At 38.2% G+C, this 25157-nt stretch overlaps 2 protein-coding genes and 1 long non-coding RNA gene across 9 annotated transcripts in view; 2 read left to right on the top strand and 1 right to left on the bottom strand.

Annotated features, from left to right (window-relative positions):
- The window catches only part of LOC110378491 (fasciclin-3), a 187256-nt gene that overhangs the window by 128860 nt on the left and 33239 nt on the right, over positions 1-25157 (bottom strand). The window lies entirely within an intron of this gene.
- LOC126056617 (uncharacterized) lies at positions 11887-14620 on the top strand. The gene is made up of 2 exons (XR_010277974.1): positions 11887-12065; positions 12359-14620. It is a non-coding gene; the product is annotated as an uncharacterized LOC126056617 (long non-coding RNA).
- On the top strand, positions 14885-16710 carry LOC135119085 (uncharacterized). Its single transcript, XM_064042653.1, has 2 exons — positions 14885-15064; positions 15357-16710. The coding sequence occupies exon 2, from the start codon at positions 15358-15360 to the stop codon at positions 16417-16419; it is 1062 nt and encodes a 353-aa protein (XP_063898723.1). The 5' UTR covers positions 14885-15064; position 15357; the 3' UTR covers positions 16420-16710.

Below are 25157 nucleotides of genomic sequence, written 5' to 3'. Positions count from 1 at the left end.
CATACTTCATCCTGTTATCCTAAAATAACTGCGAGTGTCAGTGACAATGAAAATATATAAATTAGTCTATATTTACATGCTGTCGTTTGAACATCTTTGGCAGTCGTTACGGGTAGTCAGAAGCCGGTAAGTCTGACACCAGTCTTATCTAGGGGTATTGGGTTGCCAGGGTAACTGGGTTAAGGAGAGAGAGAGGCACACTAGTACTCAGCTGCGTCCTGTCAGACTGGAAGCCGACCTCAACATAGTTGGGAAAAGGCTAGTAGTAAGTAAAATTCTTTAAAATAGTTTTATATGTAAAACAAAATGAACTCATAAACAGCTGTTCACTTATTAAAGCAAAACTAATACACGTATAGTGTGACTAATTAAATTATGCATAGATTATTGAAAATAATATTCTTTAGTTTTATTATTATCAATGCGAATATTTCTTTATTTATTACTGTTCGATGGTAAAACTTTTAAATTAATTGAGATTTGAGGTTAAGCATCGCTTGGCGCGGTCAGTTCGTGGATGGTGTCCATCTTGTCGTGACGATTTCCTCCATGTTTCGGAAGGTACATAAAATAAGTGGGTCCCGGCTGTCATTTGAACATCTTTAGCAGTCGTTTCAGGTAGTCAAAAGCCAGAAAATCTGACAATCAGTCTTAAAAAAGGGTGTCGGGTTACCCAGGCAACTAAGTTGATGTATTCAGAATTCAGATAGGCAGTAGCTCCATTTGGCACACTGGTAAAACTCAAGGGTTTTTTATTACATTTATTTTAGTCTGTAACCCGTTCATGGTAGAAGTAAAAGTCTATCGCAATTTGTGTGCAGTCGAGCGTAGCCACGGTACCTACCTATGGAAATCTGACGGACTATTGGAAATACACGGTGAGGTATTTTGAGCGGAAACGGTATCATAACTTTTTTATTTAATTGAATTTGTTATCAAACATAGCTTTTGATTGCAATTAAATCAAAAATAGTTTAATACTATTTTTTTAATGGATTTTCATCTGATTTGCATTTACAGCCTTCAGGGGTCTGGGAGTTAGTGTAAATGTCGGTCCTACTTGTGATCTCTCTCGGGTGGTGTCGGATTGTCGTCGTATCGCGCTATGAGAGTGAAGGAATAGTGAGTGCACCTGTGTCCAAGCAAATGCTCGTGCACTATAATATGTTCTGCGCAGTTGGCTGATCTCCTTACATGATAACAAGTTCCGTGGTCGACATTCGGTCTCAGCCGTGCCGTCCACGTTAATCTCCCGCATGTTTACAAATCTAATCGACACGTATTATTACAAATTGTTCTGTGTAAACAATTCCAATACCCGTTACGCGACTCCAGTTAATTCACGTACTAACCGGCCATTTCGCATAGGTACCAGCCACAGAGAACAAAATGATTAGCGGAGTTGACATAACGCAAAATGTCCTAAGAAAGTAGCGGTAGTCCTAAGTAGGTGCGAGGGGGACGAGGAACGTTACTGTCTTCGCCCTTACACGCCTTCTTTGGACTGTAACATTTGGAGGGATGATACGCATGCAACAAAGTGTGTGCTAAGTATGAATGTAGATGGATGGAGAGGAAGAGGAAGACCTAAGAAAAGATGGATGAATTGCCTGACAGATGATATGAATAGGAAGGGAGTGAGTGTCAGTATGGCGATTGACAGGGGAAAATGGAAGAAAATGACATATTGCGCCGACCCCAAGTAAAATTTGGGAACAGGGCAGGAGAAAGAAGAACGACTCTAACATTTTTTGTGATACCAGAAATCGTTGACAGATATCTCAAAGAACCCGAACGCCTAGTTATTTCACTCGCTACTGATGGCCACCGTACGAATCTAGACTAATATTATAAAGCTGAAGAGTTTGTTTGTTTGTTTGAACGCGCTAATCTCAGGAACTACTGGTCCGATTTTAAAATTTCTTTCAGTGTTAGATAGCCCATTTATCTAGGAAGGCTATAGGCTACTTTTTATCCGGGTTCGTGCCGGGGTTCCTACGGGATGCGAGTGAAACCGCTGACAGAAGCTAGTTTAAGATATAGGGAGACGCCTGACCCACCTGTGTTATGGCATCTCTGGTTATCTTTTCGTACTCCGTGATACCAAGTTTTTAAACTGTCAATCAGTTTTCTATTTTGACTGGCTTTTTTGTTAATTCCAATTCTATGAGTCATTTTGGAAAGTCTGTATGATGGGGAAAATGGATGTCAATCTTAGCACAACGAGGTTTAACGATATTTTGATTGGTTTTCTGTTGTGTGACAGATTCTACGAAACTTACTCATATTATAAATGCGAGTATTTTTTTTTTTTGTGAGATATTAAAATTGCATTTGGACTTTTGGACCCCAGTTATTTTTTGAATATGATGAACTATATAACTTAATCATACTTTAAAAATACTTTATGTTAGGAAGAAGTCTATAAAAGTGACGATTTATCTATCATAACTAATATTTTAAAGACAGATTTGAAAATGCTTTCACAATTTGATTTAAATTCCGTCTTAAAGAAACTCTACTTAAAAAACGACTTCCGAAATATACCTACAGCAGATAATCGCGCACACAAACATAAACACATATAGCTCAAAGTGAAAACCTCCTTTTTTTTGAAGTCGGTTACACACAAAAACAAACAATAATTTAACCAATCGAAATACTATAATCTTTCAATTGAACCCTTCAGTTAAACAAAGTAATACCTATAAATAAAGTTCAATTGCTCTCAGACGTATTTACACGCGTCTGCGCTTGCGCACGTCAGTTATTTCCGACGCATTTCTCTTATGTTTGGGACAAAGAAGTTATTTTTAACCGGTGCACGCATCCTTGTCTGAGTTCAGTTATTTTAACTGCGTTAAGTTAACTGATTCTTGCGGTTTCACTCACATCTTCTGTCTAGTCTTTTCTCAACTATGTTGGGGTCGGCTTCCAGTCTAACCGGATGCAGCTGAGTACCAGTGTGCTACAAGGAGCGACTGCATATCTGATCTCATCAACCCAGCTTCCGCGGCAGCCCCAAGCCACTGAGTAAGACTGGTTTTCAGACTTTCTGTCTTCTGACCACCCGGCCCGTAATGACTGCCAAAGATATACAAATGCCAGACAGGACCCAAATAGAGTTTATCGTGCTTTCCGAAACACGGAGGAACTTATTACAAAATGGTCACCCATCTACAGAACGACCGCGCAAAGCGTCGCTTAGCCTTCTGATCGATCTACCCGTGCAGCTTTTAGCCACAAGCTACTTAAACGAAATTCATTATCTAGCAATTAATTATGGAAACTCAATTAATTACGAAATGTACAACATCAATTATTAATACTTTGACATTTTCTAAGAACAGTAAATATTCATGAAACACTTAAGCCATCTAATTTTGTAGATCACAATTATTTATCCATGTAAATACCTTTTTTTTATAATCTTTTAAATAAAGAGTGTATAATATTTTTGTTGAAAAACAAAAACACGCGATATATGTATAGAATATCACAAAACACGTTTTCCACTACGTCTACAAGTATGTTCGCGATAAACTCAAAAACTACTGAACTGATTTTCAGTTGGTTTGGTTGAAAGCAGTTCTCAGGTTACTACTGGTCTAATAAGAAAACATATTTTAGTGTTACATAGTCTAATCGTCTTAGGCAGGATATATGTATTTTATACTTTAACCAGGTGGGCGGAATAGTTCCCTAGGTTATCTAACCCAGAATTAAATCAGTCTCACAAAAAACACGTTTGGAAACGTAGCAAAACTAAGTTGGTATAATAACTTCACAAAACCTGTTATACTTAGGTAATACTGAAATAACTACGTTTGATAGACTAGACTAGAAATACTAGTTTGGCTAGAAATTTTACTATCATGCTAACTTTATTATACCTAAACTAGAAATTGCCAACGACTTCGTTTGAAATTCAAATCATCTGCCTAGACTTTTACCAACTATGTTGGGGTCGGCTTTCAGTCTAATTGCAGCTGAGTACCAGTGTGCCACATGGAACGACTGCCTCTCTGATCTCCTCAACCCAGTTACCCGGGCAACCCAGTACCCCATGGTACTTACTGGCTTCTGACTACCCGTAACGACTGCCAAGGATGTTCAATGACAGCCGGGACCTACAGTTAAATGTGCCCTCCGAAACACAGTCACTGGTGTCCAAAATATACTCAGAAAGTACATACAATCTTAGAAAAGTTGCATTGGCACTTGCCTGACTCAGAATGGAACCCACACTCATACTTGAGAGGTAGGTGCTTTACCCTCTAGCTAGACCATCACACGTGTAAGTCCCGATTATCTATGCTAATATTATAAAACAAAGCTGAAGAGTTCGTTTGTCTGAAAATCTCAGGAACTACCGGTCCGATTTAGAAAATTCTTTCAAGGTTAGATAGCCCATTTATCAAAGAAGGCTACAGACTTTTTATCCCGGTATGGGCAATTGCTTCCACGGGATGCGGGTAAAACCGCTGGCAGAAGCTAGTTTAGAAATATATCTAATAATATAAAGAGGTATTTGTAAGTTTGTATGTAGGAGCTAATCTTCGGAACCGGTGGTCGGATTTCCAAAATTCTTTCACTGATGCTACAATGTTCCTGAGTGCCATAGGCTATATTTTATCCCGGTGCGGGCAGTAGTTGCGGATGAGACCGCTGACAGAAGCAAGCTTACATAATACATATATGTACAAATAACTTAAGCTTATGAACACCTATTATCCGATATACCTAGTACCTGTTCTATTAAAGTTATTACAAAGCCATGGGGTGAGTGGCCTCGATCAATGGCTGCTTAGCAACAGAGTGACAACAGTCATGGCGGCAGGCCCGCCGCTAGCTGTTTGTTCGCCCGCGTGCAAAACCGATTATGCCGCCCTACGACTACATATTATACTGGGTTTTGTCATAAAATATGGGGTCCAGGGGGTCCGGACCCACCCGCCCATTCATATCCATTTTACTTGTCCAACAGAAAAAAATATCTACATGCACCGCTCTGATTGCAGAAAACGCACTTCCTTTTGGATACATAAATATTGCAATAGGTACATAACATATATTACACATAACTTTTTATTTACTTGAAATGCTCAAGTCTTAGAGTAACCTAAGAAGTCCTGGGTTAGCCCATAAGCAGACTAAGCAATTGCTTAGGGCATCAATGCAGTGCAATCATTACCCAAGTGGCCCCTATGTATTGAAAGATTGTGATTAATGGGTAGGTACCAACATAATGTATATCAAAGTGCTTAGAACAGATTATGGGTAACTTAAACTTACGAACTTAAATTATCTACAGCAATGTTTAATTTCAGTAAAATATGTTATTAATGGTTTTTGGTGGGTTTTCCGTTGAAAAAATCAACGCATGAGACATATTTCATATGTAAGGAAGCGCGAGCGGCGCGAGCGCGAAATTTATTTAGTCTAAGGACACAAAACAAATAAAAACCACTGTAAATTAACAAAGCAAAGTCAAAAAGTAAGATATGCACAGAAACGAAGTGCAAATGTACATGAAGCCGCGAGCGAAGCGAGCGCGATTTTTTCCTTAGAGTTTTCATGATGTAAACATACCATAAAAGCCAAAGTGAATAAAAAGCTATAACGGACGTGTGCGAAAAATGATTTTTCGGAATTGAAGGCCTCAACAATTAAACAAAGATAAATTGCGATCAGTGCCGGTTTTAACTCAACCATCGGTTGCTGGTTGGTGAATGCAAAAACACTGGAATGTGTCTTCAGATTGCGCGAGCGAAGCGAGCGCGAAATTTTTTGTAATATTTTAGAACTCAAAACAAAAATTACTTAAAATTTTGCCCAAACGTACATAACTCTTTGTTGATGATGGCGCCTATGTATTAAAATTTTGGGACTTAAAGTAGTACCGTAAATAAGAAAGTTCATATGGAAACTAGAAGTTACTTTCTTATTAATAAAAGAACTTCAAAACGACGCTCCCTTTTTGCTAGGGTAGACTAAAAAATCTTGAAAAACAAAAACAACTGTAAAGTGAAGCAAGCCCGAAAATTTTTGAGTTTTGGATCACTAAAAGTCCTAAACATATTTAGTAAAAAGCGACTGTGAAGTGAAGAAGCCGCGAGCGAAGGGAGCGCGAATTTTTTTGAGTATTGGGACATTAAAAGTAGCTATATGGGATAAAAAATTGAAGAGTAAAGTAAGGAAACCGCGAGCGAAGCGAGCGCGAAAATTTTTGAGTTTTGGGACATAAAAGTAGTGTTTCTTCGAGAATTTCTCAAATTTAACGACGAATTAAACACAAATTCGCCTTGGGCGCCCCTGAGCCCGCGGCGCCCAGGCTATTCGCACACGCTGCACCATAGGTTAAGATGGCCCTGATGCTATCCATTCATTTGGATACAGTTCTTGTAAGTTGCAATCTTTGATGAAATTTAAAACAAAAATAGGAGTAACATTCTGAACAAGGATTGGTTGGGGGTGCCTGCGGCGCCCTGGGCCGTCGTACGACCGCGCCCTACCATAAAACCGCTACTGACTGCGATATCTGACATGGAGGCGCGAGCGCAGCTAGCGCGATTTTTTTTGGGGATGCAAAGGATGAACCCGTCAAAATTGATAGGGGACGACCAAAGCGAGGGCGGTTTTTCTGAAATTTTATTGCTAATCTACTCATCTATTTTTAGTAAAAATATGTTTATTACGTAATTATGGTTTAATTTTGCCGTATGGGTTAATTTTGCCGCCCCCTAAATAGTGCCGCCCAGGGCATTTGCCCCCCCTGCTCTCTCCCCCCACGCTACGCCAATTGTTGATCTTAAATCGTTTGTAATAATTTTTAATTTTGAAAATGATCAACAGATGTAACTGAAATCGGCAGTGTAAGTAATATTCTTAGCGCTATTGCTGTGTTCGGAAATATTGAAATCAAATAATTGGTAAAAAGATATTGTTTTTTTTTTTAATATAACGTGATAAGTCGCTCGATTTGCCGCCCCCTAGGACGTGCCGCCCGCGTGCGGTGCACGCGCTGCACGCCCGCTTACGGCGGGCCTGCATGGCGGTATGGCCGACAGGGGTTGAAGCCGTGGTGGGTTTCATATTTATATTGTGGTATGGTAAGCATTTATTGGGTTAGATCATTTAGGTTGTGGTAAAAATATGGGTTACTATAAACTGTGGATTGGATAAAATATTAAGTTACATCTACATTATTAATACCTAGTAATTATGACGGTTATGTTTTCAAAGTTGAAGCTGGTTTTCAATGAATTGGCGAGAAGAAGAAAGCTTGATAGTCCCTTGTATTAGTTTATCTGTTAATGACTTTGCGTGAAAAGCTATGTTCTATGGCAAGGTAATATTATAAAGCTGAAGAGTTTGTTTGAACAAGATATCTCTGGTACCAAAAGTTGGATTAAAAAAAAAACTTCCATTGTTAGATAGCCCATGTACCGAAGAAGGGTATATCATCAGCCTAGCCTTTTCCCAACTATGTTGCTGTCCAGTCTCACCATATGTATCTGAGTACCAGTGCTTTACAAAGAGCGACTGCCTGTCTGATCTCCTCAACCCAGTTACCCGGGCAACCGAATACCTATAGATAAGACTGGTTATCAGACTTACTGGCTTCTGACTATCCGTAACCCGTAAGACTATACTCGAATTTTTATCCAGGTGAGCGAATTACTTCTCGAGTGAAACCGATGTCGAGTGCTAGTTTAATTATAACCATTAATGAACACATAAATAGGTTAAGTTAAACAATAGGTAGACTGTATATAAGTTAGTTATGTACTGGTAACTAGGCGTCGAGATAATGTTTATTAGTTCCTATATGTACCGGTGTATGAGAAATTGAGTTATCGGTGTAACCTGGATTTTGTACTAGTTTCTGATTATGAACATTTCCAAGACTGTGTGTATTGAAAATGAAAGAAAGAAGAAGAAAAAAAAACTATTTATTTACGCACGCCGTTTAAAAGCAGCCTATGCCTTTTCTCAGGCTCTAAACTATCTTTGTAACACATTGAAATTCATTCAGTACTTTTGGCGTGACATACAGACAGTCACTTTAAATTAACGAAATTCCAAAATTAATAAAAATAGTCCATATACAATAAACTCATGCTTTAATACACAATTAAAAACAGAAACTGATACACAACACAAAATATAACCAAAATAAAAATCGTGTACCATTTTACGAACATTCAGCTTCCCATATTCTCACTAATGACATTTTCCCAGTAACGGTACACCGTTAGAGTGGCACACTGCAAACTTTTAGTCGGCCGATAGTTTGTTGCAAAGTCAAAGTAAAAAAATTGGTAATTACATAATAAATAAATAAAAAACCGGCAAGGAACTCCATAGACACAGTTTAAAAAAAAACGTGTGGACTGATAGGTATATCAGTCATCATCCTCCCTCCGTATATCAGTATGAAGATGAATGGTAGTACGCACATTACAAAGATCAGGTATTTAGCCAGTATCAGAGCAACTGCAAACCTGTGTTTTTTATGGGAAATCATCAAATGACCCTTTCAGCTGTGGGTGCAGCGTGAGGGAGTGTCAGACTCTTACTGACTAAAACCCGCCATGTTCCTTCTTAAGCCCTTTATGTACCAGGGCCGCGGTAACTCGCGCGAACAATCCCGCAGCCCCGGCAGTTGGAAACTTAGATTGGAATCAAGATTTTCTTTTAAAAATTTGGCAACTGTCGGTCAACTGTTTAGTCGCCAGTGTGCAGATACTCTTACCAAACATTTTCTACGGTTTGAATATAATAACATTTCGCGTCGTCAAGTCATTTACTATACATTAACTTCATAACTGTCCTATTGTCGAGTTGTGAATGAAATAACATGTTTTATAGAGAGATAAAATAAGTTTGAAGTAGGGGAGACTGGGGCTGGTAGTGACAGGGGTAGGTTGTTACAGTGGCAACGGTGGCGAAACAGAGAACGCTATACTGACGTCAGAAAGAGACAAATACTCCCGCCGCGACCGGCTACTACACCGCAAGAGCCAGTGGCGCTAACGTGTTTATGTGAGGAGCACGCGCGTGCTGCCATTAAAATCGCAGGTAAGTAAAATTTTGAATTTTTAGTAATTTTGGTCTAAAACCGATGTTCTATACAAATGGAGATGTCTCTGTCGTGTTATTTACGCACTAATTCTTTTGTTTTGTGATGAATCTACGATTTTACAACTATAGTATGTTTCGTTTTCGCTACATAACCTTAAATGCGCAGTTTTGGTGTCGGGGCTAAAAGTGACATTTGCTCGGGGTAGGTTGTGATTTGTCACAACCTGCCCCATAGTATTTCTTGTTGACTGATATATTTTGTGCTACATAATATAATGTTTTTTTTATAGGATGAGGACGTATAAAAGAAAATCTGAGCGTGGCAACATATCTAAAGATGTATACGAACAAGCAGCAGTTATTTTAGAGGAGGATAAAACTAAAAAAGTTCGCGGCGTTGCAAAAGACTTTGGATTGTGCCATATGTCACTAACAAGATTTTTAAAGAAAAGAAAAGAAGCAAAAGAAAAAGGTACACCTTTGGAATCTGTCACAATGGGGTATAAGAAAAATAGACAAGTTTTCAACGATAAACAAGAGGCCGTTTTGGTGAGTTATTTAATTAAATGCAGCCAGATTTACTACGGATTGACGCCAAAGGATGTCAGGCAACTGGCATTTGAATGTGCACTTAAGCACAACTTTGTAACGCCTCAATCGTGGCTTGATAATAAGGAAGCAGGAGTTGATTGGCTGACAGCATTTCTTAAACGTAATCCGTCGTTATCCATAAGATCACCAGAGGCTACTAGCTTGAGCAGAGCCACATCATTTAACAAAACGAATATTGATAATTTCTTTTCTAAACTGGCCGATGTGTTGGACAGATACAAATTTCCTTCGTCACGAATATGGAATGTTGACGAGACAGGTGTGACGACTGTACTGAAACCCAGAAAAATTTTGGCTCCAAAGGGTCTAAACAAGTTGCTTCCATTACATCGGCAGAGCGAGGAACACTCGTGACTGTCTGCGTAGCAGTTAATGCAGTTGGCAACTCGGTGCCATGTATGTTCGTCTTCCCACGAATTAAATATAGGGACTATTTTGTTCGCGATGGACCTCCAGGTTGTATTGGCGCAGGAAACTCAAGCGGCTGGATGACAGGGCTGGAATTCCGAGTTTTTATGAAACATTTCATAGGTAATGTGAAACCTTCCGCAACCGACCCTGTGCTCTTATTATTGGACAACCACACTTCACACTTGGACATTGAGGTTGTCGAAACAGCTAAAGAAAACAATGTGGTGTTGCTGTCCTTCCCACCACATTGTTCACATAAGCTCCAACCTCTGGACGTGGGAGTCTACGGACCGTTCAAAATTACTGTGCCAGTCAACAAGATGCTTGGCTGAGAAACAATCCTGGCAAGACAATGTCTATTCACGATATTCCATCGATAGTGAATAAAGCTTTACCATCGGCATTGAATCCAGCGAACATTATCAATGGATTTAAAAGACTGGTATTGCGCCATTTAATAAAGATGTTTTTCAGGATGATGACTTCTTGTCTGCTTTTGTGACGGATAGACCAATCCTCGGACATTCCGATGATACACCAATAGACGAAATGACTAACTCAAACATCGAAAATATCCCTCATACCACAACACTGAACACAGAGGTTGAAATTTCACCTCCACCCCCTCCCCAGTCTCCTACAGAAAGTGCCATGGCAGAACGCGAATACTCCATTTATACTAACCCAGTTGCTGGTTGTAGCAAGGATATAATGCCCAATGAAAATGCCTTTTCTCCCGAGATTGTTCGGCCTTATCCAAAAGCCGCTGCGAGAACAAACAAAATAAAACGAAAACTCGGAAATCAGCTGTTTTAACAGACACTCCCGAAAAAACTGCGTTGGCGCTGGAACAGAGTAAGAAGAAGGAAAATAAACCTAAAAGTGGAAAGTCTACCAAAGGGCAAAAAACAGGAAAGAAAAATGACCAAGGAAATACCAGTAAAGGAAAGAAAATAAAGGGAACAGGAAAGCTTTCTGTACAGAGAAAGGTATTACACGAAAGTGATGAAGAAAGCGAAGAAGACGGTTATTTTGTCTGATTTGTTGTGATCCTTTGATCCAAAAATCTGGTGAGGAATGGGTAGAATGTGTTGTTTGTAAGAATTGGTCACATGTGAAATGTGTTAGGGTAATATTGTACATTATGTATGTTTGAATTGTGAAAGTGACTGTTCAGACTACAGTGACTGAACTCTGATCTGTTAAGTTTTTCTTTAAGAATCTGATTTTTAAGAAAGGTTAATTTTGGTATTTTTATTAATGAGTCATAATACTATTCGTTTTGTTTATTTATACTTATGTTTTGTTAAATACAGAAGTTTATAAGTTTATAGGTCAGAAATTATTCATAAATATTATTTTCACGAGGTGTAAAACCAAAAAAATTGATTTAAATTTTAGAATATAACATGTTTTTGTGTCCACGAGGAATAAGACTGCTTTAAGCATTATTACTATTGTCATTTAAATTAAGTAAGAACTTAATTGTGATAATTATTTCTAATAAAAACTCTTGTAATACGCTTGTGTTTTGTTGTAACTACTTACCCCTTGTAGTGTCACAACCAGCCCCAAGGGGTTGAAAGTGACACGTCTTTTTAGAATTCATTGATTTGTGTCGTTTCTATTTATCTCTTACATAAAATTCATTTTAAATTAAAATCTTGAATAGTTACTTAATCAAACAAACCTGTATTCAAGTAAAACAATCAAATCAATAAAAAATTATAACACTTTGAAATAAAAATGTCACAACCGGCCCCAGTCTCCGGAGACTGGGGCTGGTAGTGACAGGGGTAGGTTGTTACAGTGGCAACGGTGGCGAAACAGAGAACGCTATACTGACGTCAGAAAGAGACAAATACTCCCGCCGCGACCGGCTACTACACCGCAAGAGCCAGTGGCGCTAACGTGTTTATGTGAGGAGCACGCGCGTGCTGCCATTAAAATCGCAGGTAAGTAAAATTTTGAATTTTTAGTAATTTTGGTCTAAAACCGATGTTCTATACAAATGGAGATGTCTCTGTCGTGTTATTTACGCACTAATTCTTTTGTTTTGTGATGAATCTACGATTTTACAACTATAGTATGTTTCGTTTTCGCTACATAACCTTAAATGCGCAGTTTTGGTGTCGGGGCTAAAAGTGACATTTGCTCGGGGTAGGTTGTGATTTGTCACAACCTGCCCCATAGTATTTCTTGTTGACTGATATATTTTGTGCTACATAATATAATGTTTTTTTTATAGGATGAGGACGTATAAAAGAAAATCTGAGCGTGGCAACATATCTAAAGATGTATACGAACAAGCAGCAGTTATTTTAGAGGAGGATAAAACTAAAAAAGTTCGCGGCGTTGCAAAGACTTTGGATTGTGCCATATGTCACTAACAAGATTTTAAAGAAAGAAAAGAAGCAAAAGAAAAAGGTACACCTTTGGAATCTGTCACAATGGGGTATAAGAAAAATAGACAAGTTTTCAACGATAAACAAGAGGCCGTTTTGGTGAGTTATTTAATTAAATGCAGCCAGATTTACTACGGATTGACGCCAAAGGATGTCAGGCAACTGGCATTTGAATGTGCACTTAAGCACAACTTTGTAACGCCTCAATCGTGGCTTGATAATAAGGAAGCAGGAGTTGATTGGCTGACAGCATTTCTTAAACGTAATCCGTCGTTATCCATAAGATCACCAGAGGCTACTAGCTTGAGCAGAGCCACATCATTTAACAAAACGAATATTGATAATTTCTTTTCTAAACTGGCCGATGTGTTGGACAGATACAAATTTCCTTCGTCACGAATATGGAATGTTGACGAGACAGGTGTGACGACTGTACTGAAACCCAGAAAAATTTTGGCTCCAAAAGGGTCTAAACAAGTTGCTTCCATTACATCGGCAGAGCGAGGAACACTCGTGACTGTCTGCGTAGCAGTTAATGCAGTTGGCAACTCGGTGCCATGTATGTTCGTCTTCCCACGAATTAAATATAGGGACTATTTTGTTCGCGATGGACCTCCAGGTTGTATTGGCGCAGGAAACTCAAGCGGCTGGATGACAGGGCTGGAATTCCGAGTTTTTATGAAACATTTCATAGGTAATGTGAAACCTTCCGCAACCGACCCTGTGCTCTTATTATTGGACAACCACACTTCACACTTGGACATTGAGGTTGTCGAAACAGCTAAAGAAAACAATGTGGTGTTGCTGTCCTTCCCACCACATTGTTCACATAAGCTCCAACCTCTGGACGTGGGAGTCTACGGACCGTTCAAAATTACTGTGCCAGTCAACAAGATGCTTGGCTGAGAAACAATCCTGGCAAGACAATGTCTATTCACGATATTCCATCGATAGTGAATAAAGCTTTACCATCGGCATTGAATCCAGCGAACATTATCAATGGATTTAAAAGACTGGTATTGCGCCATTTAATAAAGATGTTTTTCAGGATGATGACTTCTTGTCTGCTTTTGTGACGGATAGACCAATCCTCGGACATTCCGATGATACACCAATAGACGAAATGACTAACTCAAACATCGAAAATATCCCTCATACCACAACACTGAACACAGAGGTTGAAATTTCACCTCCACCCCCTCCCCAGTCTCCTACAGAAAGTGCCATGGCAGAACGCGAATACTCCATTTATACTAACCCAGTTGCTGGTTGTAGCAAGGATATAATGCCCAATGAAAATGCCTTTTCTCCCGAGATTGTTCGGCCTTATCCAAAAGCCGCTGCGAGAACAAACAAAATAAAACGAAAACTCGGAAATCAGCTGTTTTAACAGACACTCCCGAAAAAACTGCGTTGGCGCTGGAACAGAGTAAGAAGAAGGAAAATAAACCTAAAAGTGGAAAGTCTACCAAAGGGCAAAAAACAGGAAAGAAAAATGACCAAGGAAATACCAGTAAAGGAAAGAAAATAAAGGGAACAGGAAAGCTTTCTGTACAGAGAAAGGTATTACACGAAAGTGATGAAGAAAGCGAAGAAGACGGTTATTTTTGTCTGATTTGTTGTGATCCTTTTGATCCAAAAAAATCTGGTGAGGAATGGGTAGAATGTGTTGTTTGTAAGAATTGGTCACATGTGAAATGTGTTAGGGGTAATATTGTACATTATGTATGTTTGAATTGTGAAAGTGACTGTTCAGACTACAGTGACTGAACTCTGATCTGTTAAGTTTTTCTTTAAGAATCTGATTTTTTTAAGAAAGGTTAATTTTGGTATTTTTATTAATGAGTCATAATACTATTCGTTTTGTTTATTTATACTTATGTTTTGTTAAATACAGAAGTTTATAAGTTTATAGGTCAGAAATTATTCATAAATATTATTTTCACGAGGTGTAAAACCAAAAAAAAAATTGATTTAAATTTTAGAATATAACATGTTTTTGTGTCCACGAGGAATAAGACTGCTTTAAGCATTATTACTATTGTCATTTAAATTAAGTAAGAACTTAATTGTGATAATTATTTCTAATAAAAACTCTTGTAATACGCTTGTGTTTTGTTGTAACTACTTACCCCTTGTAGTGTCACAACCAGCCCCCAAGGCGGGGTTGAAAGTGACACGTCTCTTTTTTTAGAATTCATTGATTTGTGTCGTTTCTATTTATCTCTTACATAAAATTCATTTTAAATTAAAATCTTGAATAGTTACTTAATCAAACAAACCTGTATTCAAGTAAAACAATCAAATCAATAAAAAATTATAACACTTTGAAATAAAAATGTCACAACCGGCCCCAGTCTCCCCGGAGACTGGGGCTGGTAGTGACAGGGGTAGGTTGTTACAGTGGCAACGGTGGCGAAACAGAGAACGCTATACTGACGTCAGAAAGAGACAAATACTCCCGCCGCGACCGGCTACTACACCGCAAGAGCCAGTGGCGCTAACGTGTTTATGTGAGGAGCACGCGCGTGCTGCCATTAAAATCGCAGGTAAGTAAAATTTTGAATTTTTAGTAATTTTGGTCTAAAACCGATGTTCTATACAAATGGAGATGTCTCTGTCGTGTTATTTACGCACTAATTCTTTTGTTTTGTGATGAATCTACGATTTTACAACTATAGTATGTTTCGTTTTCGCTACATAACCTTAAATGCGCAGTTTTGGTGTCGGGGCTAAAAGTGACATTTGCTCGGGGTAGGTTGTGATTTGTCACAACCTGCCCCATAGTATTCTTGTTGACTGATATATTTTGTGCTACATAATATAATGTTTTTTTTATAGGATGAGGACGTATAAAAGAAAATCTGAGCGTGGCAACATATCTAAAGATGTATACGAACAAGCAGCAGTTATTTTAGAGGAGGATAAAACTAAAAAGTTCGCGGCGTTGCAAAGACTTTGGATTGTGCCATATGTCACTAACAAGATTTTTAAAGAAAAGAAAAGAAGCAAAGAAAAAGGTACACCTTTGGAATCTGTCACAATGGGGTATAAGAAAAATAGACAAGTTTTCAACGATAAACAAGAGGCCGTTTTGGTGAGTTATTTAATTAAATGCAGCCAGATTTACTACGGATTGACGCCAAAGGATGTCAGGCAACTGGCATTTGAATGTGCACTTAAGCACAACTTTGTAACGCCTCAATCGTGGCTTGATAATAAGGAAGCAGGAGTTGATTGGCTGACAGCATTTCTTAAACGTAATCCGTCGTTATCCATAAGATCACCAGAGGCTACTAGCTTGAGCAGAGCCACATCATTTAACAAAACGAATATTGATAATTTCTTTTCTAAACTGGCCGATGTGTTGGACAGATACAAATTTCCTTCGTCACGAATATGGAATGTTGACGAGACAGGTGTGACGACTGTACTGAAACCCAGAAAAATTTTGGCTCCAAAAGGGTCTAAACAAGTTGCTTCCATTACATCGGCAGAGCGAGGAACACTCGTGACTGTCTGCGTAGCAGTTAATGCAGTTGGCAACTCGGTGCCATGTATGTTCGTCTTCCCACGAATTAAATATAGGGACTATTTTGTTCGCGATGGACCTCCAGGTTGTATTGGCGCAGGAAACTCAAGCGGCTGGATGACAGGGCTGGAATTCCGAGTTTTTATGAAACATTTCATAGGTAATGTGAAACCTTCCGCAACCGACCCTGTGCTCTTATTATTGGACAACCACACTTCACACTTGGACATTGAGGTTGTCGAAACAGCTAAAGAAAACAATGTGGTGTTGCTGTCCTTCCCACCACATTGTTCACATAAGCTCCAACCTCTGGACGTGGGAGTCTACGGACCGTTCAAAATTACTGTGCCAGTCAACAAGATGCTTGGCTGAGAAACAATCCTGGCAAGACAATGTCTATTCACGATATTCCATCGATAGTGAATAAAGCTTTACCATCGGCATTGAATCCAGCGAACATTATCAATGGATTTAAAAGACTGGTATTGCGCCATTTAATAAAGATGTTTTTCAGGATGATGACTTCTTGTCTGCTTTTGTGACGGATAGACCAATCCTCGGACATTCCGATGATACACCAATAGACGAAATGACTAACTCAAACATCGAAAATATCCCTCATACCACAACACTGAACACAGAGGTTGAAATTTCACCTCCACCCTCCCCAGTCTCCTACAGAAAGTGCCATGGCAGAACGCGAATACTCCATTTATACTAACCCAGTTGCTGGTTGTAGCAAGGATATAATGCCCAATGAAAATGCCTTTTCTCCCGAGATTGTTCGGCCTTATCCAAAAGCCGCTGCGAGAACAAACAAAATAAAACGAAAACTCGGAAATCAGCTGTTTTAACAGACACTCCCGAAAAAACTGCGTTGGCGCTGGAACAGAGTAAGAAGAAGGAAAATAAACCTAAAAGTGGAAAGTCTACCAAAGGGCAAAAAACAGGAAAGAAAAATGACCAAGGAAATACCAGTAAAGGAAAGAAAATAAAGGGAACAGGAAAGCTTTCTGTACAGAGAAAGGTATTACACGAAAGTGATGAAGAAAGCGAAGAAGACGGTTATTTTGTCTGATTTGTTGTGATCCTTTGATCCAAAAATCTGGTGAGGAATGGGTAGAATGTGTTGTTTGTAAGAATTGGTCACATGTGAAATGTGTTAGGGGTAATATTGTACATTATGTATGTTTGAATTGTGAAAGTGACTGTTCAGACTACAGTGACTGAACTCTGATCTGTTAAGTTTTTCTTTAAGAATCTGATTTTTTTAAGAAAGGTTAATTTTGGTATTTTTATTAATGAGTCATAATACTATTCGTTTTGTTTATTTATACTTATGTTTTGTTAAATACAGAAGTTTATAAGTTTATAGGTCAGAAATTATTCATAAATATTATTTTCACGAGGTGTAAAACCAAAAAAATTGATTTAAATTTTAGAATATAACATGTTTTTGTGTCCACGAGGAATAAGACTGCTTTAAGCATTATTACTATTGTCATTTAAATTAAGTAAGAACTTAATTGTGATAATTATTTCTAATAAAAACTCTTGTAATACGCTTGTGTTTTGTTGTAACTACTTACCTTGTAGTGTCACAACCAGCCCCAAGGCAGGGTTGAAAGTGACACGTCTCTTTTTTTAGAATTCATTGATTTGTGTCGTTTCTATTTATCTCTTACATAAAATTCATTTTAAATTAAAATCTTGAATAGTTACTTAATCAAACAAACCTGTATTCAAGTAAAACAATCAAATCAATAAAAAATTATAACACTTTGAAATAAAATGTCACAACCGGCCCCAGTCTCCGGAGACTGGGGCTGGTAGTGACAGGGTAGGTTGTTACAGTGGCAACGGTGGCGAAACAGAGAACGCTATACTGACGTCAGAAAGAGACAAATACTCCCGCCGCGACCGGCTACTACACCGCAAGAGCCAGTGGCGCTAACGTGTTTATGTGAGGAGCACGCGCGTGCTGCCATTAAAATCGCAGGTAAGTAAAATTTTGAATTTTTAGTAATTTTGGTCTAAAACCGATGTTCTATACAAATGGAGATGTCTCTGTCGTGTTATTTACGCACTAATTCTTTTGTTTTGTGATGAATCTACGATTTTACAACTATAGTATGTTTCGTTTTCGCTACATAACCTTAAATGCGCAGTTTTGGTGTCGGGGCTAAAAGTGACATTTGCTCGGGGTAGGTTGTGATTTGTCACAACCTGCCCCATAGTATTCTTGTTGACTGATATATTTTGTGCTACATAATATAATGTTTTTTTTATAGGATGAGGACGTATAAAAGAAAATCTGAGCGTGGCAACATATCTAAAGATGTATACGAACAAGCAGCAGTTATTTTAGAGGAGGATAAAACTAAAAAGTTCGCGGCGTTGCAAAGACTTTGGATTGTGCCATATGTCACTAACAAGATTTTTAAAGAAAAGAAAGCAAAAGAAAAAGGTACACCTTTGGAATCTGTCACAATGGGGTATAAGAAAAATAGACAAGTTTTCAACGATAAACAAGAGGCCGTTTTGGTGAGTTATTTAATTAAATGCAGCCAGATTTACTACGGATTGACGCCAAAGGATGTCAGGCAACTGGCATTTGAATGTGCACTTAAGCACAACTTTGTAACGCCTCAATCGTGGCTTGATAATAAGGAAGCAGGAGTTGATTGGCTGACAGCATTTCTTAAACGTAATCCGTCGTTATCCATAAGATCACCAGAGGCTACTAGCTTGAGCAGAGCCACATCATTTAACAAAACGAATATTGATAATTTCTTTTCTAAACTGGCCGATGTGTTGGACAGATACAAATTTCCTTCGTCACGAATATGGAATGTTGACGAGACAGGTGTGACGACTGTACTGAAACCCAGAAAATTTTGGCTCCAAAAGGGTCTAAACAAGTTGCTTCCATTACATCGGCAGAGCGAGGAACACTCGTGACTGTCTGCGTAGCAGTTAATGCAGTTGGCAACTCGGTGCCATGTATGTTCGTCTTCCCACGAATTAAATATAGGGACTATTTTGTTCGCGATGGACCTCCAGGTTGTATTGGCGCAGGAAACTCAAGCGGCTGGATGACAGGGCTGGAATTCCGAGTTTTTATGAAACATTTCATAGGTAATGTGAAACCTTCCGCAACCGACCCTGTGCTCTTATTATTGGACAACCACACTTCACACTTGGACATTGAGGTTGTCGAAACAGCTAAAGAAAACAATGTGGTGTTGCTGTCCTTCCCACCACATTGTTCACATAAGCTCCAACCTCTGGACGTGGGAGTCTACGGACCGTTCAAAATTACTGTGCCAGTCAACAAGATGCTTGGCTGAGAAACAATCCTGGCAAGACAATGTCTATTCACGATATTCCATCGATAGTGAATAAAGCTTTACCATCGGCATTGAATCCAGCGAACATTATCAATGGATTTAAAAAGACTGGTATTGCGCCATTTAATAAAGATGTTTTTCAGGATGATGACTTCTTGTCTGCTTTTGTGACGGATAGACCAATCCTCGGACATTCCGATGATACACCAATAGACGAAATGACTAACTCAAACATCGAAAATATCCCTCATACCACAACACTGAACACAGAGGTTGAAATTTCACCTCCACCCCCTCCCCAGTCTCCTACAGAAAGTGCCATGGCAGAACGCGAATACTCCATTTATACTAACCCAGTTGCTGGTTGTAGCAAGGATATAATGCCCAATGAAAATGCCTTTTCTCCCGAGATTGTTCGGCCTTATCCAAAAGCCGCTGCGAGAACAAACAAAATAAAACGAAAAACTCGGAAATCAGCTGTTTTAACAGACACTCCCGAAAAAACTGCGTTGGCGCTGGAACAGAGTAAGAAGAAGGAAAATAAACCTAAAAGTGGAAAGTCTACCAAAGGGCAAAAAACAGGAAAGAAAAATGACCAAGGAAATACCAGTAAAGGAAAGAAAATAAAGGGAACAGGAAAGCTTTCTGTACAGAGAAAGGTATTACACGAAAGTGATGAAGAAAGCGAAGAAGACGGTTATTTTTGTCTGATTTGTTGTGATCCTTTTGATCCAAAAAAATCTGGTGAGGAATGGGTAGAATGTGTTGTTTGTAAGAATTGGTCACATGTGAAATGTGTTAGGGGTAATATTGTACATTATGTATGTTTGAATTGTGAAAGTGACTGTTCAGACTACAGTGACTGAACTCTGATCTGTTAAGTTTTTCTTTAAGAATCTGATTTTTTTAAGAAAGGTTAATTTTGGTATTTTTATTAATGAGTCATAATACTATTCGTTTTGTTTATTTATACTTATGTTTTGTTAAATACAGAAGTTTATAAGTTTATAGGTCAGAAATTATTCATAAATATTATTTTCACGAGGTGTAAAACCAAAAAAAAAATTGATTTAAATTTTAGAATATAACATGTTTTTGTGTCCACGAGGAATAAGACTGCTTTAAGCATTATTACTATTGTCATTTAAATTAAGTAAGAACTTAATTGTGATAATTATTTCTAATAAAAACTCTTGTAATACGCTTGTGTTTTGTTGTAACTACTTACCCCTTGTAGTGTCACAACCAGCCCCCAAGGCGGGGTTGAAAGTGACACGTCTCTTTTTTTAGAATTCATTGATTTGTGTCGTTTCTATTTATCTCTTACATAAAATTCATTTTAAATTAAAATCTTGAATAGTTACTTAATCAAACAAACCTGTATTCAAGTAAAACAATCAAATCAATAAAAAATTATAACACTTTGAAATAAAAATGTCACAACCGGCCCCAGTCTCCCCTATGAGTTTTGTTACTTGAATCAATGACAAAAGACATTATTTTTCTCCAGAGATCTTAACAGCGTCCCGTGGGAACAACTCAGCGTACATGGATAAAAAGCCTATACTACAGCCTTCTATAATAAATGGGCTATGTAAAACTGAAATTATTTTTCTAATCAGTCCAGTAGTTCCAAAGATTAGCGCGCTTAAACTAGCAAACTCTTCATCATTCTCCCAACTATGTTGGGGTCGGCTTCCAGCCTAATTAACTTCAGTTGAATACCAGTATTTTACAAGGAGCGACCGCCTATCTGAACTCCTCAACCCAGTTACCCGGGCAACCCTTTGCCAACTGGTTGTCTGATTTCCTGGCTTTTAATGTTGCATATGACAACTGTCTATCATCTGACATCTTGAAAACAAGACTACCTGTTGATTTTAATAGCATAAAACATTGTCGAAAGGTTCTTCTAACCTACAGACAGACATGTGTTGCTGGGGAGTTTGTTGCGCTACTTCTTCCCAGCAACAACACATAGGAAGTGGTGAAGGGCGGGCGTTTTGGGGACTGTCTTTTGTAAATTTCTGACGTTCTGTCAGGCAGCACGTTTGAATAAACGATTTTTGATTTGATTTAGCAACGTCCCTCGTCCCCCGAACACCCGCATGTCGACGCTACTTTCTTAGGAGATTTTGCGTTATGACAATGTCCGCTAGTCATTTTGTTCTCATACCCCCTTCTTCCCCTAATATATGTCAGTGACATCACAACACACTTCCGTGACACATGTCTGGCTGTTCTCAAGGAAGACACAGTCTGTTGACACGCTGTGTGTGTTTTGTTTTATTTGTTATAAGGAAAAAGTGTCATGTGTTCGATATTAATTAGCAAGGAGTATTTGTATGCAAGTTGTTATAAGAAGTTTAAGAATTTTGAAGCTGCAAGAAATCATGTTAGTAAATACAGTTACAGTCTTTTTATCGTCCCACTGCTGGGCTGCGGCCTTCTCTCACACGGAGCAGGATTGAGCATTAATCACCACGCTTGCTCAATGCGGGTTGGTGATTTCAGACTATATATATAGTCCAGGTTTCCTCAAGATGTTTTCCTTCACCTTTTTATCAGCCATTGGTGTCTAAGATATACTTAGAAAGTACATACAAACTTAGAAAAGTTGCATTGGTACTTGCCTGACCTGGATTCGAACCCGCGCCCTCATACTCGAGAGGTTGGTCCTTTACCCACTAGGCCACCACGACTTAGTAAATAAAACACTGCAAAAAAAAACTCTTTTTCTTTTTCTTTTTTTGACATGACAGTCGAGTGATCAAAGTATTCACTATGTCTGATACCGGCTAAATACCTGATCTTTGTAATGTGCGTACTACCATTCATCTTCATACTGATTTATGAAACCAAAGAAACTCTCGGCCGACTAAAAGTTCTCTTAAGCTTTGGTTTCCTAGGAAAGCGGTGCCGTCATATAGCGACCGTAATACAGCGGTGAAAGACATCACCAGAACGTTGTCTATGTAAACAAAATGGGGCGGTTTCCTAGAGAGCGGTAACTGACGCCGTAACTTCAAAAAGCGGTGCCGCCATTTGCATGACGGCCGTCTTGACGGTGTCAGATAGTTTGGTGAACGTTTTATTGAAAGCGGTGAAGCTTTTTTAATACGTATTTGTGTTTTTTTTTTCGGAACAACGTCATAAATTTGTTACAACTCTTGGAGCAGCGAGGACGACGAAATTTTAATAGATTTCGTTCGAAACCACGAAGGCAATATCTAACATAAAAAGTAAAGATTATAGAAAAAGTCAACTGAAACAGAATTGGTGTTGTGAAATTTGAGAAATATTAAATAAAACAGGTTAATAAATGATACAACTAACAAAAAGTTCATGACGGTGTGTTAAAACGGCCGTGGAACTTTCCACATGTAATCACCGTAAAGACGACCGTCTATTTGCGTCCGTAATAAGACGGCCGCTATATGACGGCACCGCTTTCCTAGGAAACCCAAGCTTTAGTAGCTATTATGCCATGAACAGACAAAAGAGTAACCATAATGAAAAATATACCTCATCAACTAGTGACGTTTGACGTTTAGTGTTGCCATATAAAAAAAAGTTAAAACAAAGAAAGCATATCTACGAGTCACTGAAACGGTCGACCTACTTACATAAGTGCAGTACGCATAACAATGTACAAACATTATATACATACATAGACATATAATGTATGTTTGTATGTATATGTGCTAATAGTAGGTCAGTCCAACCGTAGGTTTTATTACGACTATATGGGCCACGATTAGTAAAGCCTACGTTTTATGCTTTCTTGGTCTAGTTAGTTTTTTTATGTTGGCAACACTGTTTGTGAGCTATTTGAAATTGTATTTTTTGAAAAATTGATAATGATAGACTTGCATTTGACAGCTATAAATTTTCTAGGCATAATACCGTTGTTTGTAGCATCCTGAGGGATCTACTTCCCGAGCCTAGATAAAAAGTGGTCATTATGATGTACAAGCTGTATTATTACCAAGTTTCATCAAAATACATTCAGTCGTTTTTACGACAAAGAGGAACAAACATCCAGGAACTTTTGTCTGAATTAGATGCAGTTTTACCTTACCCCTAACACATATCAATTTTCTACAACCCATGGAGGGCGTACCTCCTTCAAAACATAACGGAAAACTACTTAATAAAGCTTATAATATTCATAACATTCTAACACCTACTTTGAAATCTTCAACTAAACTTTTTGTGCTCATCAAAGCTACTTACGCGATGCATTAAATACTTATTCGAAACTAGCCTCCTTGAGGTCAGCGGCCTACGATGTGAGGTTAATATTTTTTGTGGCAACATTCTTGATGCAAGATGGCCGCTGGGCCTAATTGCGCGGGAGAACAGGATGTTAGATAAAAGGAATATAGATGTTAAGATTGATTTTTCTTTGGTTTTATAGGTGTTTTCTAGTATCTGTTATTTCCTATGTCCTTTTAAAAATGTCTAGTAATTTTAATGAAATGTACAATTTTCATCTGCAAGTTCTGTATTATGACAAATAATGCCTGACAAATAATATGCCGATAATTATAATCGGCTAGGAGGACATCATCATCATTATGACAAATTTTAGGTCCAATAAATTATTGACTTATTAAACTAACTGAAGTTTGTTTATCTGAATAAATGCACTAAGTATCTAAGGATTTACTGGACCGATTTAATAATTATTTCACAGCTAGGAAGCTAATGGAAGCTAGCTAATTTTACAAAGCCGAATAATCTCCTAAAAACAGTCACTATCCTAAACACAGACCAAAAAAACTAACATAATTCCTTCCGTACACAACAAATCACTTACATCCAATCCCAATATCCTAACCATCTATCTATTTGCTTACCAAAGATATTGACATTAGCCCCATAATGTTACTGTTACAGCCTTTTGATCGTCTCACTGCTGGCCACAGGCCTCCTCTCACACGGAGAAGGATCCTTAGCCCCATACGTTCAACGTCAAATACTTATCCCTACTAAGCAAAACAAAAGATAGATAGCTAATAGAAATCTGCAATACGTCTGTTCAATCTTAGCTAGCGATCTGAGCAGCGATGCGCGCCTTTCACTCGCGAAGGGCAGTCTATTGCAAGATGTCCTACTGACGGACTGGTCGCAGGCTAACCTTTGGGTACGTAGTGTTTTTGTTGTAAATCCTTTAACCTTATTGTCTGCCTAGCCTTTACGATATTCGGCTTATTTTCCAGCTACCATAAGTAAAGTTGAAAATTCTACTTGAAATAGCTGTATGAGTTTTTTGAAAATGAAATAGTGTATTACGCAGCCAATTGGCTAACTTCATGATAATTACGTAAACGGTTCTCGACTTATAACTTTGCCGTCTCAAAGTTGCCTGCTAGTGACTACGAAACAAAATACTACAGCTATTTTCTCCAATAAGTTGTGTGCTCTGAAAAATCTGAAAGTTATAAATAATTATGCCCTTTTATATTAAATCTTATAATACAGGATGTCCTTGTGAAGAGGCAGGGTTTTGATCTCTGAATATAGATCTATGTACCCTAGAATTAAGCTCTATATTCATGTTTATTGAGTTCTCTTTCATGTATCTACGTATGATCTTTTGGTTAATAAATAAATTATTATTAAATTATTAATTTGCATGCCGAATATGAGGCGAGATATGAAGAAACATAATTGTATTTTAAGACATAATTGTTACCATATTTCAAGCAAATAAATAAATTCTAATTCTCAGACATTTTATTTCTCGGGCTTACA

This window comes from Helicoverpa armigera, chromosome 29, assembly GCF_030705265.1.
Source record: "Helicoverpa armigera isolate CAAS_96S chromosome 29, ASM3070526v1, whole genome shotgun sequence".
Classification (NCBI taxonomy): Eukaryota; Metazoa; Arthropoda; class Insecta; order Lepidoptera; family Noctuidae; genus Helicoverpa; species Helicoverpa armigera.
The sequence above is the reverse complement of the archived record's forward strand: the minus strand, read 5'-3'. Positions and strand labels throughout refer to the sequence as shown.